General features: G+C 41.2%; 4 protein-coding genes across 4 annotated transcripts; 2 read left to right on the top strand and 2 right to left on the bottom strand.

Annotated features, from left to right (window-relative positions):
* Positions 1-74: 74 nt before the first annotated feature.
* LOC108104975 lies at positions 75-3,180 on the bottom strand. The gene is made up of 2 exons (XM_017211345.1): positions 2,600-3,180; positions 75-2,180 (listed from the first exon to the last, which is right to left on the bottom strand). Exons 1-2 carry the CDS (start codon positions 2,781-2,783, stop codon positions 700-702), a joined length of 1,665 nt encoding a protein of 554 aa, XP_017066834.1. The 5' UTR covers positions 2,784-3,180; the 3' UTR covers positions 75-699.
* Positions 3,181-3,480: 300 nt separating this feature from the next.
* Positions 3,481-5,794, top strand: LOC108104974 (negative elongation factor B). Its single transcript, XM_017211344.1, has 3 exons — positions 3,481-3,673; positions 3,749-5,047; positions 5,107-5,794. The coding sequence occupies exons 1-3, from the start codon at positions 3,542-3,544 to the stop codon at positions 5,458-5,460; spliced, it is 1,785 nt and encodes a 594-aa protein (XP_017066833.1). The 5' UTR covers positions 3,481-3,541; the 3' UTR covers positions 5,461-5,794.
* A 128-nt stretch (positions 5,795-5,922) lies between these two features.
* LOC108104973 (protein HIRA homolog) lies at positions 5,923-9,710 on the bottom strand. The gene is made up of 5 exons (XM_017211343.2): positions 9,600-9,710; positions 7,616-9,522; positions 7,105-7,469; positions 6,847-7,051; positions 5,923-6,775 (listed from the first exon to the last, which is right to left on the bottom strand). Exons 1-5 carry the CDS (start codon positions 9,634-9,636, stop codon positions 6,119-6,121), a joined length of 3,171 nt encoding a protein of 1,056 aa, XP_017066832.1. The 5' UTR covers positions 9,637-9,710; the 3' UTR covers positions 5,923-6,118.
* A 4,291-nt stretch (positions 9,711-14,001) lies between these two features.
* On the top strand, positions 14,002-19,450 carry LOC108104977 (RNA polymerase II degradation factor 1). Its single transcript, XM_017211350.1, has 2 exons — positions 14,002-14,132; positions 17,499-19,450. Exon 2 carries the CDS (start codon positions 17,512-17,514, stop codon positions 19,126-19,128), a length of 1,617 nt encoding a protein of 538 aa, XP_017066839.1. The 5' UTR covers positions 14,002-14,132; positions 17,499-17,511; the 3' UTR covers positions 19,129-19,450.
* Positions 19,451-23,226: the final 3,776 nt, after the last annotated feature.

Genomic DNA, 23,226 nt, shown 5'->3' with positions numbered 1-23,226 from the left:
GCAGTTAAAATAAAAGCTCTGACCTACTTAAATCCCATAAAATATCATTAATCAAGTAACATAATCCATCGGTATGGAGTTTCTTCATATATTTATTTTCAAATAATTCGTGATTTTGTAAAGTAGTTAATTTTTTTTTGTAAAAGCCAGTACTTATTCTAATTTTCCTGTTTAAAATTATATTTGCATAATTTTTATTTTTTATAATCTAATTCATTTTAAAACTTCTTATGTTATTCTATTATATGCCAATTTTTATTATCTTTTTTTTTAAATGTATACAACTTTAAGTTTGGGGTTTAAAAAAGGTTAACTGGGAGAATCAAAGATTTAGAGCTAGTTGTATGACTGCAACCGAATTTTCCACCTTAGAACATTCCGAATTTTATACTATCTTGCCGTAAACTACGCAGATTTTGTATTATTTTCGAGAATCGTTTTATTTGACAATTATATTCAATTACAATTGTTTATAACGCCGGGTTTTATATATATGTATAACGCTATTGGTTGGTGCAAAGGGATGAGTGAAGGACTCAGGGTTTTAAGGTCTTTGTGGATAAAAGGGTAAAGCTAACTGAAGAACACGGAAGCCGCGAACTAGCAAACTGGTAAACGGTACGATTCCTAATCCTATACATGGAAAAAACTAAGCAACTACTCAGGGGTAGTGGGGGTAAAACAGAAACAAAAACGTCCCTAATCTTTGCTATCCTGCTCGGCCGCCTCCTGCCGACTTACGCAATTGAGGAACTCCATCTGAATGTGCGTGATCTGTGTCTTGCTGAAACACTGCAACTTCTTCTTGAGAAAGTCGAAAAACAGATCCAGCTCATCTCGCTTGGCCAACGCCTGGGCAACCTGTTGTTGCTGATTCAGCTCCTCCTCTTTGATGAGATTGTTGGAGCTGCTGGCCGCTGCACTAACGGCCAATGGCTGCCCAGATCCACAGCTCAGGGGTGGCAGTTGAAGGATTGTGGCTGTCGGCGTGGATGTGAAGGATGTGGTGTTGCACAGCGCCGCTGCCGGCGTGGTTGTTACTGTTGCGGCATTTAGTGATATGGCCGGCGTGCTGGAAATCGTTACACTGGTACTTGTAGCCTCGGTCACATCCACAAGAGAAATCTGCTGTGTGGACACCGAGGAATCATGACGATTTGATGATCCACCGGCCGGCGTTGCAGAAGTTGTGGTTACCAGCGTGAGATTCTTGAGCTTGCCATCGGCTACCACGGTGCCACCGGCAAGAACACTATTCGACGTATTGCCCGATCCCCCGCTGCTCGAGAACTGATGCTGGCTGGAGCGTACTGATTGCGGTTCAATGTCCGATATGCAAAATTCATGGGCATCGATATAGTGGAAGCCCTTGCTATGGGTAACGTCACTACCGCCGTCTACGGCATCTCCAACGCCCATTTCGCAATCCACATGGGCACCGCTGGCCTCCTCGTACAGGCACACTTCCTCATAATCCACCTCGGCTCCAGTGGCTCCATCTTCGTCCAGTTCATGTTTCACAATATCCATTTGGCCATCGTGATCCACCACATCGTCGTCGTCATCGACATCATCGACCACATCGTCATCGTGGGCAATCTGGGAAAGCTCAATGCTAGAGATACTGCCATCGTGCTGCGACTGATGATGATGATGGTGATGGTGGTGCGGCTGGTGGTGATGATGTTGCTGCTGCTGGTGGTGGCCATGATGATGGTGATGATGATGCTGCGATACTGTGTCATCCGATACGCCCTCCTCGTAGGCGGTCAAAATAAAGGTCTCCGCCTCATCACTAACCAAGGTGATCTGCGAGGCGCCATGATGCGATGACAACGTGGCAGTATCATGATCTGATTGCCCGTCATCGTCAACAACCTCGTCATCATCATCGTCCACATGCTGTTTCAAATGCAGCATCGCTCCAATGGGCAAAGTGGTGCTATTAGCGCCACCAACACCTCCGCCGCCTCCTCCTCCACTTGTCTCATAGCCGCTCTGCGTGTTACGATGTGATTTCAACTTTGGCTGGTACACCGTCGACAAGAACTCCAATTCCTTCGCGTAGCGCCATTTGGACAGTCGGCCTTCAATATACTTGGGCGTGCGCAGGCGATACTGGTGGAACGTGTCCCGCAGGTTCTTCCACTTGCGACGCACCTCCTGAACAGTGTACTTATCTGGAATATGATATAAGTAGATTATGTGGACTGTTTTAACAAATTTATATTCGATAAGTTTTTATAGGTAATGGATTCGTAATAAGACTCTTTGTGAAGGTTTGTAATAATTATAAACTGTCTATAAATAAAAAAAGACCGAAATTGGATAACAAAAAGGTGTTTACTTAAGCTCAAACTGTAAAGAGTGTTTATAAATAATGAAGTTGAAATTTTAGTTAAGATTTATGTCTAATACCTAACAAGCTCTAATAGAGATTTAGGAACCATGATAGTCCCCATGGAATTTACTTTTAGGAGGGCATATCAAGGTAACTTTCAACGTTTTCTACCTAAAGTTAAACTGATTTTTGACATTTGTAACTACTGAAGTGATCAGGGATCAAGGTCAGATTTTCCCGCCTGGATTGTGCACTCACTTCCTATCTGCTGGGCCACTTCCTGCCATCCATTTAGAACATCAGAACGGCGTCGTTGGTTCGGCTGCAGTTTGTAGTTGTAGAGTGCCGGATTCTGGCGGACCAGATTGATTAACGTAAGGATGTCATCCGTGGGCGCGTTGTCCTTGTGGTAGCGCTTGCGCTCTGATGTCGACGAGGACATGTTGCTTCTGCTGGTGGACTTTACTGTTGCTCTTTCCTGATCCTGATCTAGGTCTCGATCCTTGCACTGAGCCCGATCCTGGAGCTCACATCCAAGTGCTTTGTTTTTGTTTACTCTGGAAGGGAGCGACTTTCGTTCTCGTCAAGATTGACGCACACACACACGCACCAAGCGCACACTTATATTGGTGTAGGAACACGCACGCACACACTCTCGTACACTTGATGCCAAGGATAGCTAGCATCCAACGAAGGATCTTCTTGCAGTGTCTCTTTTGGCGACTGAATCTCCTCCAGAAACGAGACTTCGTCCTCGGAGATTACCTCAAATTGTGCGGTTTTAGTCTGCACTTGATGCTCTTGCTTTGCTTTGGCTTTTTTGCTTATTTCGCGCTAGAGATGACACATCGACGAATTGGCGTTTATTTTCCCAGTCACGGGTTTTAACGGTCACAAGTCACTGAATTAAGAACGCAATTTTTATTTGTAAGACTCAAATAAAAATTCAAAACAATACAAGCTTATGATATAAATATATAAAAATATTTATATTAGAAATGTAATATAAAACAATATTAAATATAAAATAAAAGAAATCACGATTGCTAGCAGTGTTGCTCAGCGCTCAATCGAAAACAAATATCGATAAATACCAAATGCAAGTCTGAGCTTATTTTTTCTCTCCTCACCAACAAATAAAAAACAACAGTCTTGTAATTTCTCGTCTTGTCTTAAATTCGATTTGCTGACGAATTGTGTATGACAATGAGCACACCGGCGAAAAATAACAATGGAACTGGACTGGAGGACGTAAATATACCGGGTCAGGCGTACCTGCGCGAAGCCCTGACCTCCTGCACGGATCCTTTGAAGGCCATCGAGAGTTTTCAGGTTTGTTTACGTTGCACTAAAAATGGGCGCGAAAAGTTCTGTTCGCTTATTTATCATTATTTCGTCTGTATTTAGCTTGAAAATGGTGTACTTTTGCCTTCATTGCGACCAATGTTGCCTTTACTCGATTTGCATGGAGTGCGCCGTCTAGACTTCCATACGTCTCTAATGGAGGAGCTCCGGGACAAGTTAATAGCTCATATCAACGAGATGGGCCAAAAAGAACCTCGGGAGCGTGACAAGAAGCTTAAGGAGCTGCTCGTCAAGAGTTTCCCCGTAGTTAGAGTTAAATCGCTACGTCCCGTGGTTATGGCTATTCTAAGGAACACCCAGCACATCGACGATAAGTATCTCAAAATTCTGGTTAGAGATCGTGAACTTTATGCCGATACAGATACGGAAGTTAAGCGGCAAATATGGCGAGACAATCAATCACTGTTTGGTGACGAAGTGTCGCCACTTCTATCGCAATATATTCGCGAGAAGGAGCACATCCTGTTTGATCACACAAACCTGAATAATCTGTTCTTCCAACCAACGCCCAAGGTACGACGACAGGGCGAAGTGGTCCAAAAATTGGCCAATATGATTGGAACTAGTGTAAAACTGTATGACATGGTGTTGCAATTTTTGCGCACTTTGTTCCTGCGCACCCGCAATGTACACTATTGCACGTTGCGTGCGGAACTACTAATGGCCTTACATGATCTCGAAGTGCAGGAGATCATATCGATAGATCCCTGCCATAAGTTCACATGGTGCCTGGATGCCTGCATAAGAGAGAAAAATGTGGACATTAAGCGTTCACGGGAATTGCAAGGTTTCCTAGACAACATCAAGCGCGGCCAAGAGCAAGTTCTGGGCGATCTCTCCATGACTTTGTGCGATCCGTATGCCATCAACTTCCTGGCTACTTCTGCCATTAAGATATTGCATCACTTGATCAACAACGAGGGCATGCCCCGTGACAATCAAATACTTATCCTGTTGTTGAGGATGTTGGCCCTTGGTTTAAGTGCCTGGGTGATGATCGATTCGCAGGACTTTAAGGAACCGAAACTGGACTGTCAAGTGGTCACCAAGTTTCTTCCCGCCCTCATGTCGCTAATGGTAGACGATCAGTGCCGCAGTTTGCATGCCAAACTGCCACCAGATGAACGTGAGTCGGCGTTAACCACCATTGAGCATTCAGGACCCGCTCCGGATGCTGTGGAGTCGTACATTCAAGAGAGCTCCGTGGCTAGCATACTAGCCATGTACTATACACTGCACACGGCGCGTCTGAAGGATCGCGTGGGCGTACTACGTGTCCTTGCCATTCTATCCGCCTGTAAGGACGATCGAGCGTACGAGGATCCTTTCCTGCACTCTTTGGTAATTATTTGTAATCTCAATCAAGAAACTTTATCTAAATCATGGAATTACTTATACAGATTGCTCTGCTTATCCCAATGAGCGAGGAGTTCGCCACGGAGGACTTCTGCACCACGCTTTTCGACGAGTTCATCTTTGCCGGACTGACACGAGAGAATGTGACTTCCCGTCACATGCTAAAATTGCTGTGGTATGTGCACAATAAGTTACCCGCCGGTCGTTTAGCCACTTTGATGAAGGCCATGCAACCGACGACGGCCCACAATGAGCACATCCATAAGCTGTACGAAACGCTTCAAGAGAGGATTGGAACTGGAGCGGCGGAGACACCGGTTATTGAGGCGCCGCCCATGGAATTCGATTCGCCGCTAAAGAGTGTGCCAACGCCGGGTCCTCACTATAATGCCCAATAGCTAGAGGCGCCGGCAGTCGCAACACCAGCGACTGTCGTCGGATGATTGTGGCTAACGACGATGATGATGATGATTGGTGGCCATTTATATGGACGCTTTCTTACTTCTGAGCAGCCGGTGGGATCACAATCCCTATTTAGCATGCATACGCAAATCATAATTCTTGTTTAGACTAAGCGACCGAGTAATCGGATATAGTTTACATATTTACAAATGTATGGCTTTGTTGGCGGGCAACCAATTTGTTGTCGCTGGCTATTATATATATATTATATATTACTGTTACGCTAGTGTAACGATCGATTCTAGTACACAATATAGAGTACAAATCTAAGGTGATGTTTTTTATTTATGGTTCTGAGCTAAGATGCTCAGATGCTGTACTATAAGCTTCCGAGTCTGTGGTACTAATAATAGCCTGTGCTATAATAGAATGAAACCAGAAGTACGTACATATATATATATGCTTCAATCAGTACACCTTTCACTGAGCTTTAATGATTTATAATAACTGATGTCTCTTTTTTTTTTTGTTTTGAGGCAGGAGGAATAAAAAGTTCCTAATAATATTCGGTAGAAAAGGTTTTACACTTAACGCTTATAGCTTAGAGAAATAAACATCATTAAAGAGTTTTATTAGGGATAGGAGTCTTTCGTCTCATGTCTGATCCGTTTCAGCGGCTGTGGAACTGGAAACTGGAGCAGCTTCCGCTACTGAAGCTGCGACTGGAGATGTTGAGGCAGCTCCCACGGAAATGGACGTTGGCGAAACCTCCACGGGAGATGTATCCAACGGAGGTGGAGATGATGAGGCCGACAACAGCTCATCATCGATGCAGACGATAGGTGAGTCTAAGATTTGTATGTCTGGCGAGAGACTAGGAGCAAGCTGTGGCACAGACAGCGATGAAGAGGATGATGATGATGATGAGGACGAACCAGAGCCGGATGAAGACGTAGCGGAAGAGGAAATTGAGCTGCTGGCGGTGGTGGTTGTGGTATTGCTTGTGCTTGTCACAGCCGTTGGTGATCCCTCTTCGCCTCCCTTTCCTACTACTCCTACTACTCCTGGTATTGTTGTTTTTTTCTGAGGCTCTGTGGTTTCTTCATCTCCAACTGGCCCTCCGCTTGGAGATGATCCAGCTGACGAAGCAGCTTTCGGCTGTGGTGGGGCGGGTGTGGCAAAGATATCCTTTTGCCTTTCAGATTTGCACTCCTTTAGCAGTTCCACGTACTCGGAGTACAGGCGCTGCCATTCGGAATGTGGTTTCAAAGTATCAAGACAGCACTGCATTAACTCCAACTTTGGCACGAACTAGAGGGGGATAGAGATATTTGGTATAAACTTCAAGATCTATTTATGATAAACTTTTATGGTAGGCCAACCTGTGATAGTCCTGGCTCCGGAATGCTAAGCAAATCGTCCAGGAACACACGCATCCTCTTTTCGGAGCCATGGGTGGCCAGCTGGAAGGTGAGCATTTTGTGCCAGTGCTGCAATTCGTCCAGCGATTGAAGAGCCTCGCACAACTTGATCTGATTCTCGATAAAGCGGATTTTGGCACTTTGCTGCCAGCTCTCCGAATGTCTCCTAAAATATATCGTGTATATTATGTATATTATAAAAGCAAGGTTAACACTTACAGCTCCATGCCGCCAGTGAAACAAAAGTAATTCTGACTACTGGCCTGCATGCTGAGGAGCGGAAATTTCTGCTGCATTTGGTCCATGTCCCTAGGGAGAGTACCGCGGATGCCGTGGTACATGATTGCATCCTTGGTGGCCAGCACCAGCCACGATTGCAGACTAGTCGAATAGGAGTATGAGTTCCCGCTAGGGAAACCAATCAATGGCATACCCTGATCAGTGACCGAGAACTGAACTGCTGTTCCGTGTTTGTTTAACAGCTCCAAGCATCCGGCCGCCAAGCTAATTACCTTTTTGGCGATATCCCATATCCGCAGCAATCCGCACTCGGTCAGCACACCCACTAAGCTGTTGTCCGGACTCTGGAATTACAGACGATTGGTAAATACAACTTGGGTATCCATTCTTGAGACAGGATTTTCATATTTTTAAAATTTTAGGATCATTATAAAGGAAAAACAAGTTAAATTTATACAAAAAAGAACTATTTTAAGTTATTAGAACTCACAAAGGCGCAATGTACTGCTGAACTAGTTAGCGAGATGGCAGGAAAGACTGGACAGCCCGTCTCCATGGAAATCAGTCGCATACTCCCATCCAGAGAGCACAGCATGGCGTATTTTCCACACAGATTGAGATTTACCAGCGGAGATCCAACATAGAATTCCCAAAGCATTTCCTTTGAATCCGAGGCAGTGACCTTTGCGAGCATCCCGTGATTTGTCTTTAAGTAACCATTCTGAACATGGACACGATAGTCCAAAGCGGCCTTAACAAACTCACTCTTTCCAGTGGCTGTGACATTGAGATTGATGGGACCATTGGTACTACTTTGGTGCTCTTCAATTCGCGGAGATCGTGGCAATTCGCTGTTTTGGCCAGGATCAAAGGGCACTGATTGCCGACGCTGGCTAGCGGGTTGAGTTTTTAATCTAGAATCCAGTCGACCCAAATCCGCTTTGCTAACCAAAGGTTCTAGCGGCATCAGGGGAGTTGCAGCGCTTTCCGTTGGAACAGCAGACGAGACTGCTGCGGCTGCCGCAGAGCAAGAAGTTAAAGCTGTTGTCGCCGATCCACTGCTGGACACTATATGTGTACTTATTGATGTGGGTCCATCTTCATGGAGAGGTATAAACATGGGTGTGATTCTACGTTTGCCATCCTTGGTTCTTGTTTCCGTTTGCTTACTAATGGGTCGCTGGGTGCCCTCGTTATTGTTATTTAGTGGGAATTTCGTGGGCTTATCTCCGTGAGGTAGCAATAATCTCTGTGGATGCTCCATGAGGGCAGTGTGCTTGCCCAAACCATTGGCATAGTTTTGACCGTACATTTTCCGTATAATGGCATTCTTTTCGTCCTCGGAAATGGCCTTGCCCAGTTCATCTTCTGTGAACTTTAAACAGGCTATACTGCCATCGCCACTGCAGGCCATTAGCAGGCACTCCTTTGGACCCCAGGATAAATCAAGGATGCTATCGTTAAACAGTTCATGGATAACAACCATTGGTCGCTGCAGGGCTGTCATCCAAACGGATAATGAGCGATCACGAGACCCAACAGCAAGGCAACAATATTGCAAGGGTTTACTCGGACTGCCATCGTTGTCCTGACGCCTTAATATAGAATTGTGAAATCTTACACATGTCACCGCCTTGCGATGACCAACGAAATCCTTGTCACACTTCCAGCCCTCACGTTCAATGATCTGAGCGGTAGGTCCACCGCCATTCATGGCATGTGCAGAGACCAGATACTGACCGTCCGGTGACCAAGAAAGCCTTAAAATGTGCGTTGTCCCGCCACACTCTTCAAACGGTTCGGTGATGGTGTGTGAAAGGTTCCAATCCATCGTATTCCAGATCTTAATACTTTTGTCATCCGATTGCGAAGCCAGGAAGCGACCCATCGGATCCCAGGACACTCCTTTCACCAGCCCTGTGTGACCTTTTAGAGTGGCTACGGAATGTGGAAATGCCTGGGCATCCCAGATCATCACCGTATTATCAATGCTACAGCTGGCCAAATAGACATCATTAGGTGACCAGGCCAAATCGAGGACATCACCATTATGCCCACGCAGTGTGTGAAAACATTTCCAGGATTCGTGATTCTTTTGCATGCCGCCAGAACCGAAAACTCCACTTGATCCGGCACATTTCCGCCAGATCATGATAAGCTTGTCATCAGAACCGGAGGCCAGATTTTGGCCATTTTGCGACCATCGTACGCAGTTGACACAAGCCAAGTGCTGATCCATTTGGCACAACATCTTCGGTATGTCCGCATCGCATTCTGCTTTATCGGAGAGGACCGGCAACAGATTCCATATGACAACGCGTCCACAATCGCTGCCCTGACCACCAGTCGCAAATTTCGTGCAATCCTGATGGATATCCACCGAGAATATCTGTTTGTCTGCCGGCAAAAAACATGGGGTTAATATAATTCCCTAAAAACCATCAACCCGGTTATCCCAGATTTATCAAACTTACCATCGTGATGCACCCAAGCCGGCTTGAGGAGCCGCATTTACGATTTACTTATAATAATTGTCTTTTAAATACAAATAAAATTAAATTTCAACTAATAAACTAAATGCCCGATATGATATAAACAGAATGAATGGTCTATCGATTAGTTGATAAGCTATATGGTTAAGAGAATTTTCACCTATCGATATTGAGATGAATTGTTAACTAAAATATCGCTATGGGTCACATTGCCAAGAGCGGGAAATTTTGAAATTTAGGAAAAAATGAAACTAAGGGAAGTTAGTGGGAAATTATAAAACAAAAACTTATCAAACATTTAGGAAGAGTATTTTTAATTTTGAAAAATTATAATATTTACAATATTCGAAATTTGGCAAATTTGGTATATCCAAAAAGGCTTTCCCTATGTAAAAAAGCTTATCGCATGCACAAATTGTACAATTTCCTGAAAATATAAAATCCAACAAGCAATAAAATAGTTAAATTGTAATCGTTAAATATACAATAAAATGCTTATTAAACATCTTGGCGAGTAGTTAATACATTGTTTTCCGTTTAGATTATAACCCCATCTCTTTTTGAGGACCTCTCATCTTATTGGACCCACTTTTCCTATTTTTATTTTATGCATAGCTGGGTGGGTGGAGTAAAACTAACGAAAGGAACCGAACAACGAGGAAAGCGCCGAAAACTTTCCTAAGCGCTTGGCTGTCATTGGTCTCCCTATTTAGTGGGCGGGGATTTGGAGGCAATGGAATGAGAGGGTTCTTATGGGGTGGGATCAAATTAACCAGAATAAGACTAATATTTTGAGAAGTATAACGTCAAGTTTATCTAGTGATTTAGCTATTAAATTGCTTTTGCAAAGTTTCTCATATGCTTCATTTGAATACATCAAAATTGTCTCTCGAAAGGTTGTTTGTTTATTTATTTGTTTGCTTTGACAGTAGGAAGTAATGTTTCCCCTCAGAATTATCAAATGTAAATCTCAAGCCTCCAATTGACTGACAATCCGAACTGTCTCAATAAAGTTAAAAGCGAAATAAAAGCAGTACGAAGAACACCACTCTACCTGGGACAATTTGCAATCCAACGCATCTGTCGCCGGCAACATGTGGCGTCAATGATGTTCCTCTAACATTCCCCTCATGCTTTTCCACGACTTTTCCTTAGATTTTCCCCACAGTTTTTCCCACCCATTTCTGAATGCCACTTGACAATTGTCAACAAAGCGCACGTAAAGCGATTACAGTCTGCGTGAGTGCAGGGACATGGAAATGGAAATGTGTGGAAATGGATCCTGCCCATGGAATTCCACATACCATGGATATCTTTTGTGATACACTCTGTGGTATCTGACGGATATTTGGCAAATCCGACGCCAGCGGCACTTAAGCTGCTCAAGATTGTTCACATTGTCAGGAATAAAAGATTGAATTTCGAAGAAGTAAAAGGGAAAATGCAGTGGATAAATATTAATGAAGTTTTTTAACTTTTCACTTTATTTTCTAAAGATTTGAGATATACAAAATAAACATTTTTATGAGAGATATCTAACACATTGAAATCAATTCTCATTTAATAAAATATTAGCCTCGCCCAAACAGGAAATACAATTTTAATTTAATTAATGCAAAAAGTCCACCAAAAAAGTTTCAAATATCCCGCCCACTAACTCATTAGCCGCAGCCCAGAAACCGCAATTTTTTTCTTTTGCAGGAAAACAAAAAAAAAAGAAAAACCTTTTTGGACCTGAGCCCAAAATCAAACTCACGAAAAGCTTACGAGCGTCTGCCTTGATTGTCCTTGATGGATGGATAAAATGGATGGATGATGGACGTTCCACCAACCGCAGGAATCACTCATAATGGAGAACGGTGGATGGTGGGTGCGGCGCTAAAAGCAAATGACAATCAGCGGAGAGAGGCAAACATTTAACAAAAAGACAAGAAACAAAGTTTAAAATCTAAAAAATGGATAGAGAGGTGGGATGAAGAGGGGGGGGGGAGGGGGGTGGGTGTTAGTCTCTCTAAGAACGGTGGCACATTGCAATTTACATGCAAACAAACAAATAAGCCCAGCCAGCCCAGAAAAACCACCCAACACCCACCACCCACCACCCACCCAATGTACAGTATTCCCTTTCGCACCGCTTTGTTTGCTTTTGCCACCCAAACCACTTCAAACCTTCTGTCTGACTGTCTGTATATATGTATCTATATGTACAACTGTATGTTCGTTCAACATTTCAATCAACGCTCGAGTGAAATGTGGAAAGAAAAAAAAAAAATCGTAATAAAAGCAAGGATAATATGGCAAGCGGAGTGGTTTGGCGGATGGGTGATGCAGAGGAAGTGGTACCGCCGCCCAAGCGGAAATGGATGCGCATCACAAAAGTGGCACAAATTGTGTGGCATGTGTGAGACGTTGCACGCAGCCATAAAAGAGAAAATTATATACTCGTATAGTTTCTTTAAATAAAAACATAAATTTAAACTTAAACTGCCTATTCGTTATTTAGAAAACTATGTCCCGCTTCTGACTAACATTTTTGATCGTTTTTTTTCTACAATTGTCCTTCTCTGTCCTGGATTTTGCCGTTTCGAAATTCATCCTATTCGGGTTTTGGTCACCTGAAATGAGAACTTACAGAACAGTGCAACAGCCGCTGTTACATGATGTAAAACCAAGTCTTTTTACCGAATGGATTGCCATAACAACCGTTTACCGAGATCTCGAGCAGAGTCCAACCAAAAATGGTTGGGGGAAAAAAAGGTGGCAGGGAAATGCGACGACCAGAACCAAATCCAAAGTGTAAACATTCACAGCCTTCGTTTGGCGAGGGAAAAATTTTGTTTTTTTTTTTTTTTTTTGGGTGGTTACGACGGCTATCCTAGACAATGATGTATGCCCCATCCCCAAAAACCACAGCCGCACCCAAACATACACCCTGGACAGCAACAGCTTCCTTCCGTGCTGACGTTTGATGTGCAGCCATGGAAGCTTTATATATATTTTTTTTTTTATTTTGAAAAATACTGCGAGTGGGTGGCCAACACGCAACCAACGTGTGCCAACAGCTAACAAATACGGCAAAAAAAAAAAAAAAAAAAAAAACGAACCAAAGAATTCGGTATTTATTTCAAACAAGTTCAGCACAGAAAACTGCATAAAAAAGAAAACTCAACTCGAAAAAAGGAATACGGATTCATATTCCATGGCCGATGGCAATTCGCAATGATACACAGAAGAAAAACTACTAATTATGATAATTATTTTGAGAAGATCAATTATTTAGCTTCAGATATCTTTAATAAACATTTAGAAATTATATTTTGATTTTTTATATGACAGCAATCTGTCGTTCTTGTAGTAGATTTACATATCTTTCTTTCAGTGATCTTTCCCCCACACAGACATGCCATGCAATTGCTTGGCAACAGCTTGCGGGGAGGTGTCGCTAATGAAGTCGCAAACAGTCGGTGGCAGGAATAAAAAAAAAAAAAGTAAGCAAAAGAAAGCAACGCAACGCAACGCAACGCTCTACATATCCAACCGCATCCGCATGCCTTCATTGTAATAGAAATTATAAGCTTATCCTCTTCCAAACCAGCCGCCCATCCCCACCCACACCCACTCAGTTAAGCTGTCGTTTTAGCAACACGTTGCCCATAGCCAAGGATTGCATCTATTGTTCCAATGGCAACATCCGCCAGAGAATGGTAATTGAAAACGGGCAACGTTGCTCTTGAATATGCAAAAATTAACCAACATAATGTAATATAAAAAGAGTTTTTAATCTTCTAGGTTTTAATATTTCCTGATATTTGAAATCAAATCCAATCAAAATCACAAAATAGTTTTCAATTGTACATTCTCGTGTTGTCCAAATTTAAATCTGATCTTAACCGCTTGAAATGTGGCAACCCTGCCAACAACCGGAAGCGATCAACCCATGGACCAATAAGTTTCCGTCTCGCTCTATTTTTGGTTCTATTTTTGAAAAAGTTTTTACCTTTTCTTCGAGGGTGGTTTCCATTAACACTTTTGCACATTCGCTACTGCCAATGTTGCTGCTGATGCGCACCACCAATGCCACAGCGACTGGGGCGCACCACCCACCCACCCACCAATCTAGCAAACTGCCGCTTTTGCTCTGCTGGCGCTCTGCTTACGCCTCGTTTCATTTACAACAATTCATAATTTTAAAATCGCACCGAACTCGCCTCGTTCTGGTTCTCGGTCTCTGTTTTTCTGTTTCTGTCTCGGCCTCAGGGACTCGTTGGATGCTGCTCTGCTTTCCTGCTGCTGCTGCTGCTACTGCTACTGCTACTGGTACTGCTGCTACTGCTACTGCTGCTGGTGCTACCGCTGCTGGCACTCATTTCATTTGATTTTTAACTGTCATCGACGGCAGTTCAGACAACGCGTTTTCAATGCTGTGTTTATAATATTTGCATATCTTTTTTTTTAAGTGAACGTGAGCTCTATTAAAAAATTTGATCAAATATATTTTCTAAAAAAACATAAAAGGTGAGAAAAGAAAATCCCTTTTGCAAAGATCACAATTAAATGGTGTTAAAAGAAATTAAAAAATAGTGTGAAGTAAAATATTATATGAGATATTTTTGGTACAGCAGGTTTAAATATCTTGACGAAGATTTCATCTGTATCAAAATCTATAAAAAGTTAAAATGTTATAAAGATGATCCTGAGTTTTCAAAAAGAAATAGTTTATTATATAGATTTTTTAATATATCTTTGTTTCTAAAGAATGCAAAGTTTCACAAATTTAGAATTTAAACACTTAAAACTTCAATCAGAGGATGTCATTGGATACCATATTATAATTCGAATAACTTTATAATTTCCCAAATTCAAAATGATCTGCTCTCTGAAAAAAACAAATCCAATCTACATCCACCCAAGAAATTTAAAAACTTCCAACTACCGTTGGTGAAATTATTTAGCCATAACTCATACGCAACCAAGGGTTGCATTTCACTCTCTCCACGTTCAGATCAATTCACATGGAGAGAACCTGTCATAAAGGGTTCAAATCAAATTCGATTTGGGCAACGATGTGTTGGTTATTTGGTTTTGATTCTCTGGGCAAAGTTGCAAATGAAATTTTTGGTCAAATTTTTTGGGGCGACTCACATGAACATGATGACATGGATAACAGATACAGCGGACAACGTTCAACGTACAACAGACAGAGTTCCGGATGCGGGGCAAAGGGTCTCTGTCTGACGCAGTCGACAAACATGGACAGGAGAGCCACAAGTGGCACATTATTTTAATTCGCAGTCAAACGCTGTAACGTTAACACCACAACGACATGTCACCAACCGAACCAACAAGTTCATTTGTCTGCATATGTGCGTATATTTAAACGGGGTGGGTTAAATACAGGGCAGGATCAGGGTCCTCAACGGGTAAGGATGCCAAAAAACGGGGATTTGATTAATTATATTTTTGATTTCATAATTAAGTCATAACTAAAAGCAACGATATATTATAGATCAGAATGATTTTGATTTACAAAATCTTTGTAGATCAGCTTTAGCTTGTTTCGCAGGGTCGAAGAACTTGATACATCTCTAGCCAGATCATGGCCAGTCCTGATTTTTACTATTTAACAAACTTTGACTACGTTTAGGGTTGCACACCAGGTGAACCCGAGAGAGGGTTGCTTACCACCAACACCATGGGGGGGCGGAGGGCTTTAGATGAACTCCAAAAGGATTTCCAGAGTGGAGTGGCATGGACAACTTATCGTTGTTTGATATGCTATAATTATGTTATAAGGTTGCCCAGCCCAAGTGCCAGTTAAGTGTATGCTTTTGCAAGGGTTGCCCACAATCGCAGTTGGGATTTTCATATTTTAGCCGGGGGTTGACTTGAATTCAACATCAATAATGCGACATCAATCAGCTGGGTAGTAGCCTTGAGTGGGTTGATGGTGGTTCACCACCCAAGGGACAAAACGATGCGGAGATTACTCTCTACTCTGATTTTAATTGCCACGCTGTTTGGGTAGCTAAAAAAAAGAAAAAAAAAGAAAAGAATATTGCAAAGAATTATGTAAAAGTTAGTTCTTAGCTTATCCCCAGACGAAAGACAAACAAAAGTCGGACCAAGTCGGTATGCACTTTGCGCATTAATCTCAGCTCCATTTTTACCATACTTCTTGGACTTATACTCAGCTGCAAAAGTTGTGCAAAAACTTGGGCATGGGCCATAAAAAGAAAGTTGTCCGACAGCTGCTGATTGAATATTAAAATGCTGCCAGTAACTCTCTAGCCATCCTCCCATTAAAATTATGAGAAACTGGCAATTAAAGCGCTGCCCAGCATCAATCAGTGACGGGAAAATCAACGGAATTCTCACCGACGGCCAGATGACAGAATGGCTACGCCTATCCATGCCTCCACGCCTCCAACCATCACGCCTTAATTAGCATAATCTAATTTCAACTTTGTCGCAAAAGCTCCCCCACTAATTTTTTTTTTTTTTTACTTCATCCGAACAACGGCTGCCAAAAAATGCAAATCAAGACCCATCCTTCTGGTAAACTCCTCCCCCAATCGTATATTCCTTTTGCGACAGTTGAAAACTTTATATATTTTTACAACGAAATGAAAAAACAATAAAAATACGAATGGATTCCACAAATCCAACATAGAAAAACAGAAAAAAAACAAAAGGAATGCAAAAAAATCGTATAAAAGATAAAAATACCTCGAAATATATTTTTCTTCTATGCCCAACTAGTTAAAGAATTTAAATTTTCTTTGCTTTTCAAAAGATTTCTTTATAAACTGCTGTCAGTAATCAAAGTTCTGGTTATAAAATGCTTTTTTAGACTATTCGTGTATACCTACTAGGATTATTTATAGGGTATTCAGTTACAGGCGTCGGCTGTGGCTTGTTAAAAACTTTTTTAAATGCGAAAATGAAAGAGCAACAAGGCACTGGAGATATGGAGTTTGGGGGTATGGAGCTTTGGTGGCTTCAATGAGTGGTATACTGTTCCTGGTTAGAATTGACAGGCTCACAGGCACAGGATACAAGCAGCCAGGACATGGCGTCAAGTGCCTCAACAGTTTGGCAACACAACAATTGAGTTTGTCCACGAATGTTCGCGGTAATGGGAACGGGAATAGGGTGGGTGTGTCACTGCTGTTGAAACATTTAATTTACTGGAATTTGGCGCGATGTGTGTAAGCTTATTAACAGCTTGGGGGATCAGCAGGGAGTTCGTTTAAAAAAAAAAAAAAAAAAGAAATGTGGAAAATTTAGTGCAGAGGGTGAGGATTTTATCGCCTGTTTTTCTATGCAAATTTTGAACTGTTTTTCTGAGGGACTGGGGACAGATGTTGGCTTAATAAAGTTATAATAAAGGTAGCTTAGCAGACAGCAGCTGTGGTAACAATGGATTTGATGCACATGGAAGTTATGCTATTATGATTATATGACTACAGGATTCCGCTTATTCTCAGGTCCTGTTAAACTATTGGTAATATATATTTATTATTTTCTTCTTCGTTTGCATTTACTTTTACTGGACTTTTCATTCATTCATTTCATACACTTTTAAGACGCTTTTAAATCGAACACGAAATGCTTCTTCAACCACTCCTTAGCTTTCCTTACCTAGAAAACACACTCTCTAAGACAGATTCACTTTGAGTAAACAGAAAATTCAGATTTAATTGTCCCATGGGTAATGGAAATGCGGTAGCATGGAAAAGGCGGGGGAACGCCAGTCCAAGACAATGCTAATATATATACTACTACTATTCGTATACAAATATATAAATCTCAACTGACTTCAGCCACAGAACTTAGCCAAACGTCTTTTGTGTGTTTTTCCCTTTTTCTTCTCTCCAACAGCAGCAGTAACGCAATGAAGGACAGCAGCAACATCTCGACGAGCAACACAGCAGGGATGCCATGCTCCGCCGGAGGAGCAATAACAACGTCTGGGGTAACCACCAGCAATGCCACACCCAGTGCTCCAAGTACGCCCACAACAGCAGCAGCAGCAGCAGCAGCAGCATCTGCTGCAGACCTATCAGCAGCACAGCAAAATCCACAACAGCGCAGCAAAAGCAATATCCATGAGCTAAGAAATCAGGATTACGTCAGTCGTCTAATGGCAGCGACTCCACCATATTTATATTCCGCACCCGTGGGACCAAATAATTTCTTTTTTAGCGATATGCTGCGTTCCTTAGTTCAAGCGCGAAATAATGAGACGGCGCGTGTATTGCAGCTGCAACAACAACAGCAACAGCAGGCACAGCAGCAGCAGCAGCAACAGCAACAGCAACAACAGCAGCAGCAACAGCAACATCAAGCGGCATTGGTAAGACGGCCAAGAAAACGATCCTGGTCACATCGTCCTTACTATGAGCAATTACGAGAGCGACGTGATGCCGAGGAGAAACAAAATAATCAGCAACATCTACACCATCAGCAACATCAGCACCAGCAACTTCAGCAGCAAATGACACCGGAAAAACCACTGGAGCTCACCAATAAAGCAATAACGCCCTATGGCTATGCCAAAATGGAAACCAAACCACCAATAACAACGTCAACGGTAGCACCACCAACAGATAGCAGCAATAAAAGTGGTCTGGGTGGTGCAATTGATACTAATCTACAGGATAATACACCGCCAGCGGCAAGTTTGCCGCCACAAGATTTGGTCTTGCCACCGCCACCACCCGTTTGGTATCCACCGCTCTATGCACCCTACGGCATCGATCCATTGCACTTTTTCATCGATCTACGAGTTTCGGGACATATATACGATCGAAAGAAAGAGAACGTCTCACCCTTGTCGAGTAGCAACAATGCAATTGCCGAGGAAGGTTCACCGGGATCGTGTTCTAGTTCAGGTGTAACATCAGGATCTGGTTTGGCTAGTAATTTGCTAAGTAAACAACGTCATGGTTCCGCTTTTACGGTGCCAATTCCCAAGGCAGCACAAAATGATGCCATTAATCTATGCGCCAATGCTGCAGGTGGTGCAACGGTCGGTGGTGGAGTGACCACCACATTGGGTAGCAAACTCGAACATTATGCCAAGTATTATGATCTGGGTGAGACTAAGGAGAATCAACCATCTAGTACAGCTGCTAATCTTTCAGCAGCCGCTGCCGCCGCTGCTGCAGCTGCGAATCTATCGAAATCGGGAGCCAGTTATATGTTGCAACATCTGCCACGACTCTATAGTCAGTTTGCTGCCCATCAGGCACAGGTTCAAAATCAGGATACTGATGCCAAATCGGAATCAGCATCGGTTAGTGCCTCACTCTCGGCACCCGATCTCTGTGATGACGATTCATTGGGTCGCAATTCCAGCGATACGGGAGCTGCCTTAGAGAACACTAGCGGTGGTCAGGGCAATTGTGACATCGATGTGGAGATCATTGACTCTATCAAATATCGGACAGATGGCGAAAGTAGTCGTTGTTCCAGCAATGACGAAGCCTCCATCACACAAATCGATTGAGATTACAAATTACAATTTTATGAATAAAGTTAAATGTGCCAATTAGTTTAGTGTTTTTATTATTTAATCGGGACTGGTTGATATTTCAATAGCTTAAGGTAAGTTAGATATTTTAGATTGATGTATTCTTAGAATGATTTACCCATCAAACGTGACAGCTGTGATGCAAAACTGGTTTCCTGGTATTTAAGGAAAAGTTCCTGGTTTCTCATCCTGTAGCGGTAAAAGTAATTTCATAAATCATTTGACGCCGTCGTCGTCGCGTTGGTTGGTTCATCTTACTTGTTGTTGTTGCTGCCTCAAGGCATTCTTTAAATGTCGTCTCGCGAACGGGCCCACCAACGTTGGGTGCCAAATAATAAAAAAAAAAAGGACCTTCACCACACCGCCACAAAGCATTATACGCCTGACTACGCTTTGTGTAAATTAAAACTGCTGCCGGCTGCTGGCGGATGATGACGATGACAACGCCCCCGCAATCTCCACCACAGTATTTTGCAATTCTCTTGCATTCCTTGTTTTTTTGTTTTTATTTTCATTTTTATTTGAGCCCCACAGGATATTAATTTTTACACCATTCATTGATTTTGTTTGCTACCCGGTTGCTTAATGAACACATGCAGTGTGAAACGATGGGGGCGTGGCGACTTGTGCGTTCACCAGGCTCGTTTCCGTTTCCGTTTTTATTTATGACGCTTCTTGCTCTTTTTTTTTTACCCTACCATTGTTATCAAACGTATGGATTTCCATGAGTTTGCAAATTTCTGCACATTGAGGCAGAAAAAGCCAATGCACTGAAAGCCAATCAAAGCTGTTGTACAAAATGAAAAAATCAAAATAAAAAAAAAAGAGAAGTACAGTCTCACCAAAAGTGGTCGATAAAAATTTTGCATCACAGAAAGGAAAGTGGGGTGTAACGAAAAAATAAGTGTCATCATCATCATTCTGATTATCATCATTGTGTAATCAAAGTAAGTAGCAAAAGGAGATAGCGGCAGAATTGAAATTCAACCTAATTGCAGGAAATTTATAACTCAACTTAACAGCTGACAGATTTTTCCCTTTTTTGCTGCCCCAGAGGAGGGGCTTAGAAGAGGGTCCTGTCATGAATACTTGCGTACTTTTGTTATCCTCTCGAATTCATAAATCTTGGCAGACGCTCATAATTCATGCAACAGTCGACAATTGGCAGCGGTTTCCACTCAAGACGATGGGGTTGTTTCGGTATGAGTTTCTTAAACATTATAGCGGCAATAAGCTCAGCTTGCGGCAACAAGAAACAACAACAACTTTTACCAATGACAAGTCGGGCTAACTGGCAGCCAAATAAAAAGAAAGATAATAACAACAATTTATATGGAAAACCGAAGAAGTAGCGTTGAAAATTCCTTGGTTGAGGGTTGGGTGTTGTACGACAAACAATGAATGCAGCTTATCCCAAGGGGACAAAAAGTACTTGGGCGTGTTGACAGCTTAAAGCTTTTCCCCTAATTGATATATTTGTTTATTTAAAACGTAAGGAAGAACACCCGAAAATGGTAAGGGGTTATTACTTAAGATAATCCGCAAGTTTCTTTAAGTAAATTTTAGGATTTGAAAATATGTTTTAGGCAATTTTTTAATAAGTCAACCAATTTTGTGAATATACTTTTAAAAGTTACAAAATTACTTATTTAATATTAAAATTTATATATTATAATAATAATAACTATTATAGTTATAATTTGAATTTTTCAATTTGAATTGAAAACCGTTACTAGTGGCGCCATCTATGGTTTCAAATAAAACAGAGCAAAGTCTAACAGTGCTGCCAATTTATAGCTAGATTGTAGTGACTGCTGACAGTCGGCACACTTACGTAATGGGCAGCACTCATTGCGCGGGTATTTCGAAATATTTTCATAGATTTGCATTTGTTGCTCAAAACAATTAACAGCCAATCAAAAGTCAAACTAAGCAAACAAATTAAATCAGATTAACTTAAAGCACGCATACAAAAAAAAAAAAAAGTCTTGCATTTACCACAAAGAGCCTTCGGCAAATTATCATGTGATTGTGACTGCGAGTGCTCGCATTTTATTTTTTCCTCTAATTCGTACATATTTTTGTAGTTCGTATTTGTTCTGCTTTTGTTGTCTTCATTCCACTACACGTTTTCTTGTTTTTTTTTTAAGTTTTTGTTGTATTAAAGTCATGCTTGTAAATGAGTTCAAAATGCTGATTATATTAAAAGAGGAACGCGCTTTATTTGCTCATACATATGTATGAGAAAATTTTCCAGATAGCGTTCGTTGTGATTTTTTGTATATGTATATGTATGTGTATGTACATACATATTTTCATAAATACATATGTATATAAATACATACATACATCGTTATTTATTTATTTAGTTCTTTTGCCTGTCGAAATTTGCTAATTGTGGCAGCACGTAAACAAAAGAAAATAATAAGATCAAGTAGAATTATTGAAAAATCAAATAGTTTTGTGTTTACGTTTTTAATTTTTTTTGACAAGAATTTTTTACTGCGTATTTCTTCAACAATAAAAAGAGAGGGTTCGAAGAAAAACAAAATTCAAAAAAAAAAAAAAAAGAGAATAACAAGAGAGGACAGACGCTGCTATTTGTTTGACATTTATCAAGAGCTACAATAACAAGAAAATATAACATCTAATAGTAAAGAGATAGGGAGGGGTAGCGAGAGGGCAAAAGGCATTTGATGAGTGACATTCTTAAGAACCAATATTAAACTTACCAAATCGAACCACAGATAAATAAAAGAAAACAACGATAAATACAAAAAATTACAATAATCAACTATAAATAACAAACCACAGATAAATAAAGAAAAACCACAACAAAATAACAAACCAAATTTAAAACAAAAACAGTAAGTTAAGTAAAACTAAACAATAAGAAGAAAATTACCAAAAACGGTATAAGAAAATGCAATAAAAATAAACAAAGATTAACAAAAGAGTGTGGAAAGGGACAATCGTTGACTTCTATGCAATTTTCCGCCTATTTATACACGCTCTTTATGAGAGGGCAGGCAAATAAGAGTAAGATAAAGAAAAAGAAAAAGAGCGAACGCGCTCAATGCAAACAAAATTAAACATGGCTAAATGCGTCCAACCGCCCGCCACCCACTGTCCCGCCCCGTTAGTTCACCGACGCCTCTTTTCCATCTTCCCTCCTTTTCCCATTCTTCTTTCTTTTTTCAACGACCTCACCTAGACAATAATGCAAACAGAAGGAAGAGAAGTTGTAGAAAAAGAGGAAGACGAATGAATAGGCACCGTGGAACGCAAATGGGAAATGGGATGATAAGAAAATTTCAGATGTGCATATGCTTACCGATCAATCATAGATACAGTCGATATTTGATTGAAAAAAGTGTCCACAGATTTGTAATTCTAATTGTCAAATAGCCTTTAAAAATCGCCTAACAAGGCACACAAAATAAAAAATTGCAGACCTATTAATAGAAACTCCAAGGCTCTAAAAAAAAAGTTCACAGTATAAACTTTATGTTATATTTATAAACCAATTACATATCATTTAAGTTACATTTTTCAATGTTATGCTCAAAATGTTGTAACCTCAAGCCACTGTGAACCGCATAAGCTATCTCATCCCATCAACAATTTTTTTTTTTTTTTTGGTCTATATAGCCTCCGATTCCGATTCGCATCTCTACACCTCAAAGCTGCTAAAAAGAATTTCGCTTTTCTGTGTATTTACTTATTTTCCTCTCAGCAGCGCCGCTTTTGATTATCGTTTTGTTTTCAGTTCATTGAAATTTAATACGTCAGCCGGCACCATTCACGAGATCGGAGCATTGAGGTAAAAACAATCAAAACTATTGATATTGAGGTTATTTAATAGGTAAGAACGTGAAAAGATATACCGTTCAAGATATTATTAAAAAGTATAGGAAAAGGATCTACATACATACATATATGGTAAGTTAGTAAGTCAGTGTGCAAATGTTCTCTGCTAAAATCCACGTATAGCTTACTATTACATCTAAGGCTTTTCATTATTATATAAAATATGTTTTCAGATTGATAGCTGATGCTCAAGGTCAGGAAACA

The sequence above is a fragment of the Drosophila eugracilis genome, unplaced genomic scaffold, assembly GCF_018153835.1.
Source record: "Drosophila eugracilis isolate 14026-0451.02 unplaced genomic scaffold, ASM1815383v1 contig_2147, whole genome shotgun sequence".
Classification (NCBI taxonomy): domain Eukaryota; kingdom Metazoa; phylum Arthropoda; class Insecta; order Diptera; family Drosophilidae; genus Drosophila; species Drosophila eugracilis.
The sequence above is the reverse complement of the archived record's forward strand: the minus strand, read 5'-3'. Positions and strand labels throughout refer to the sequence as shown.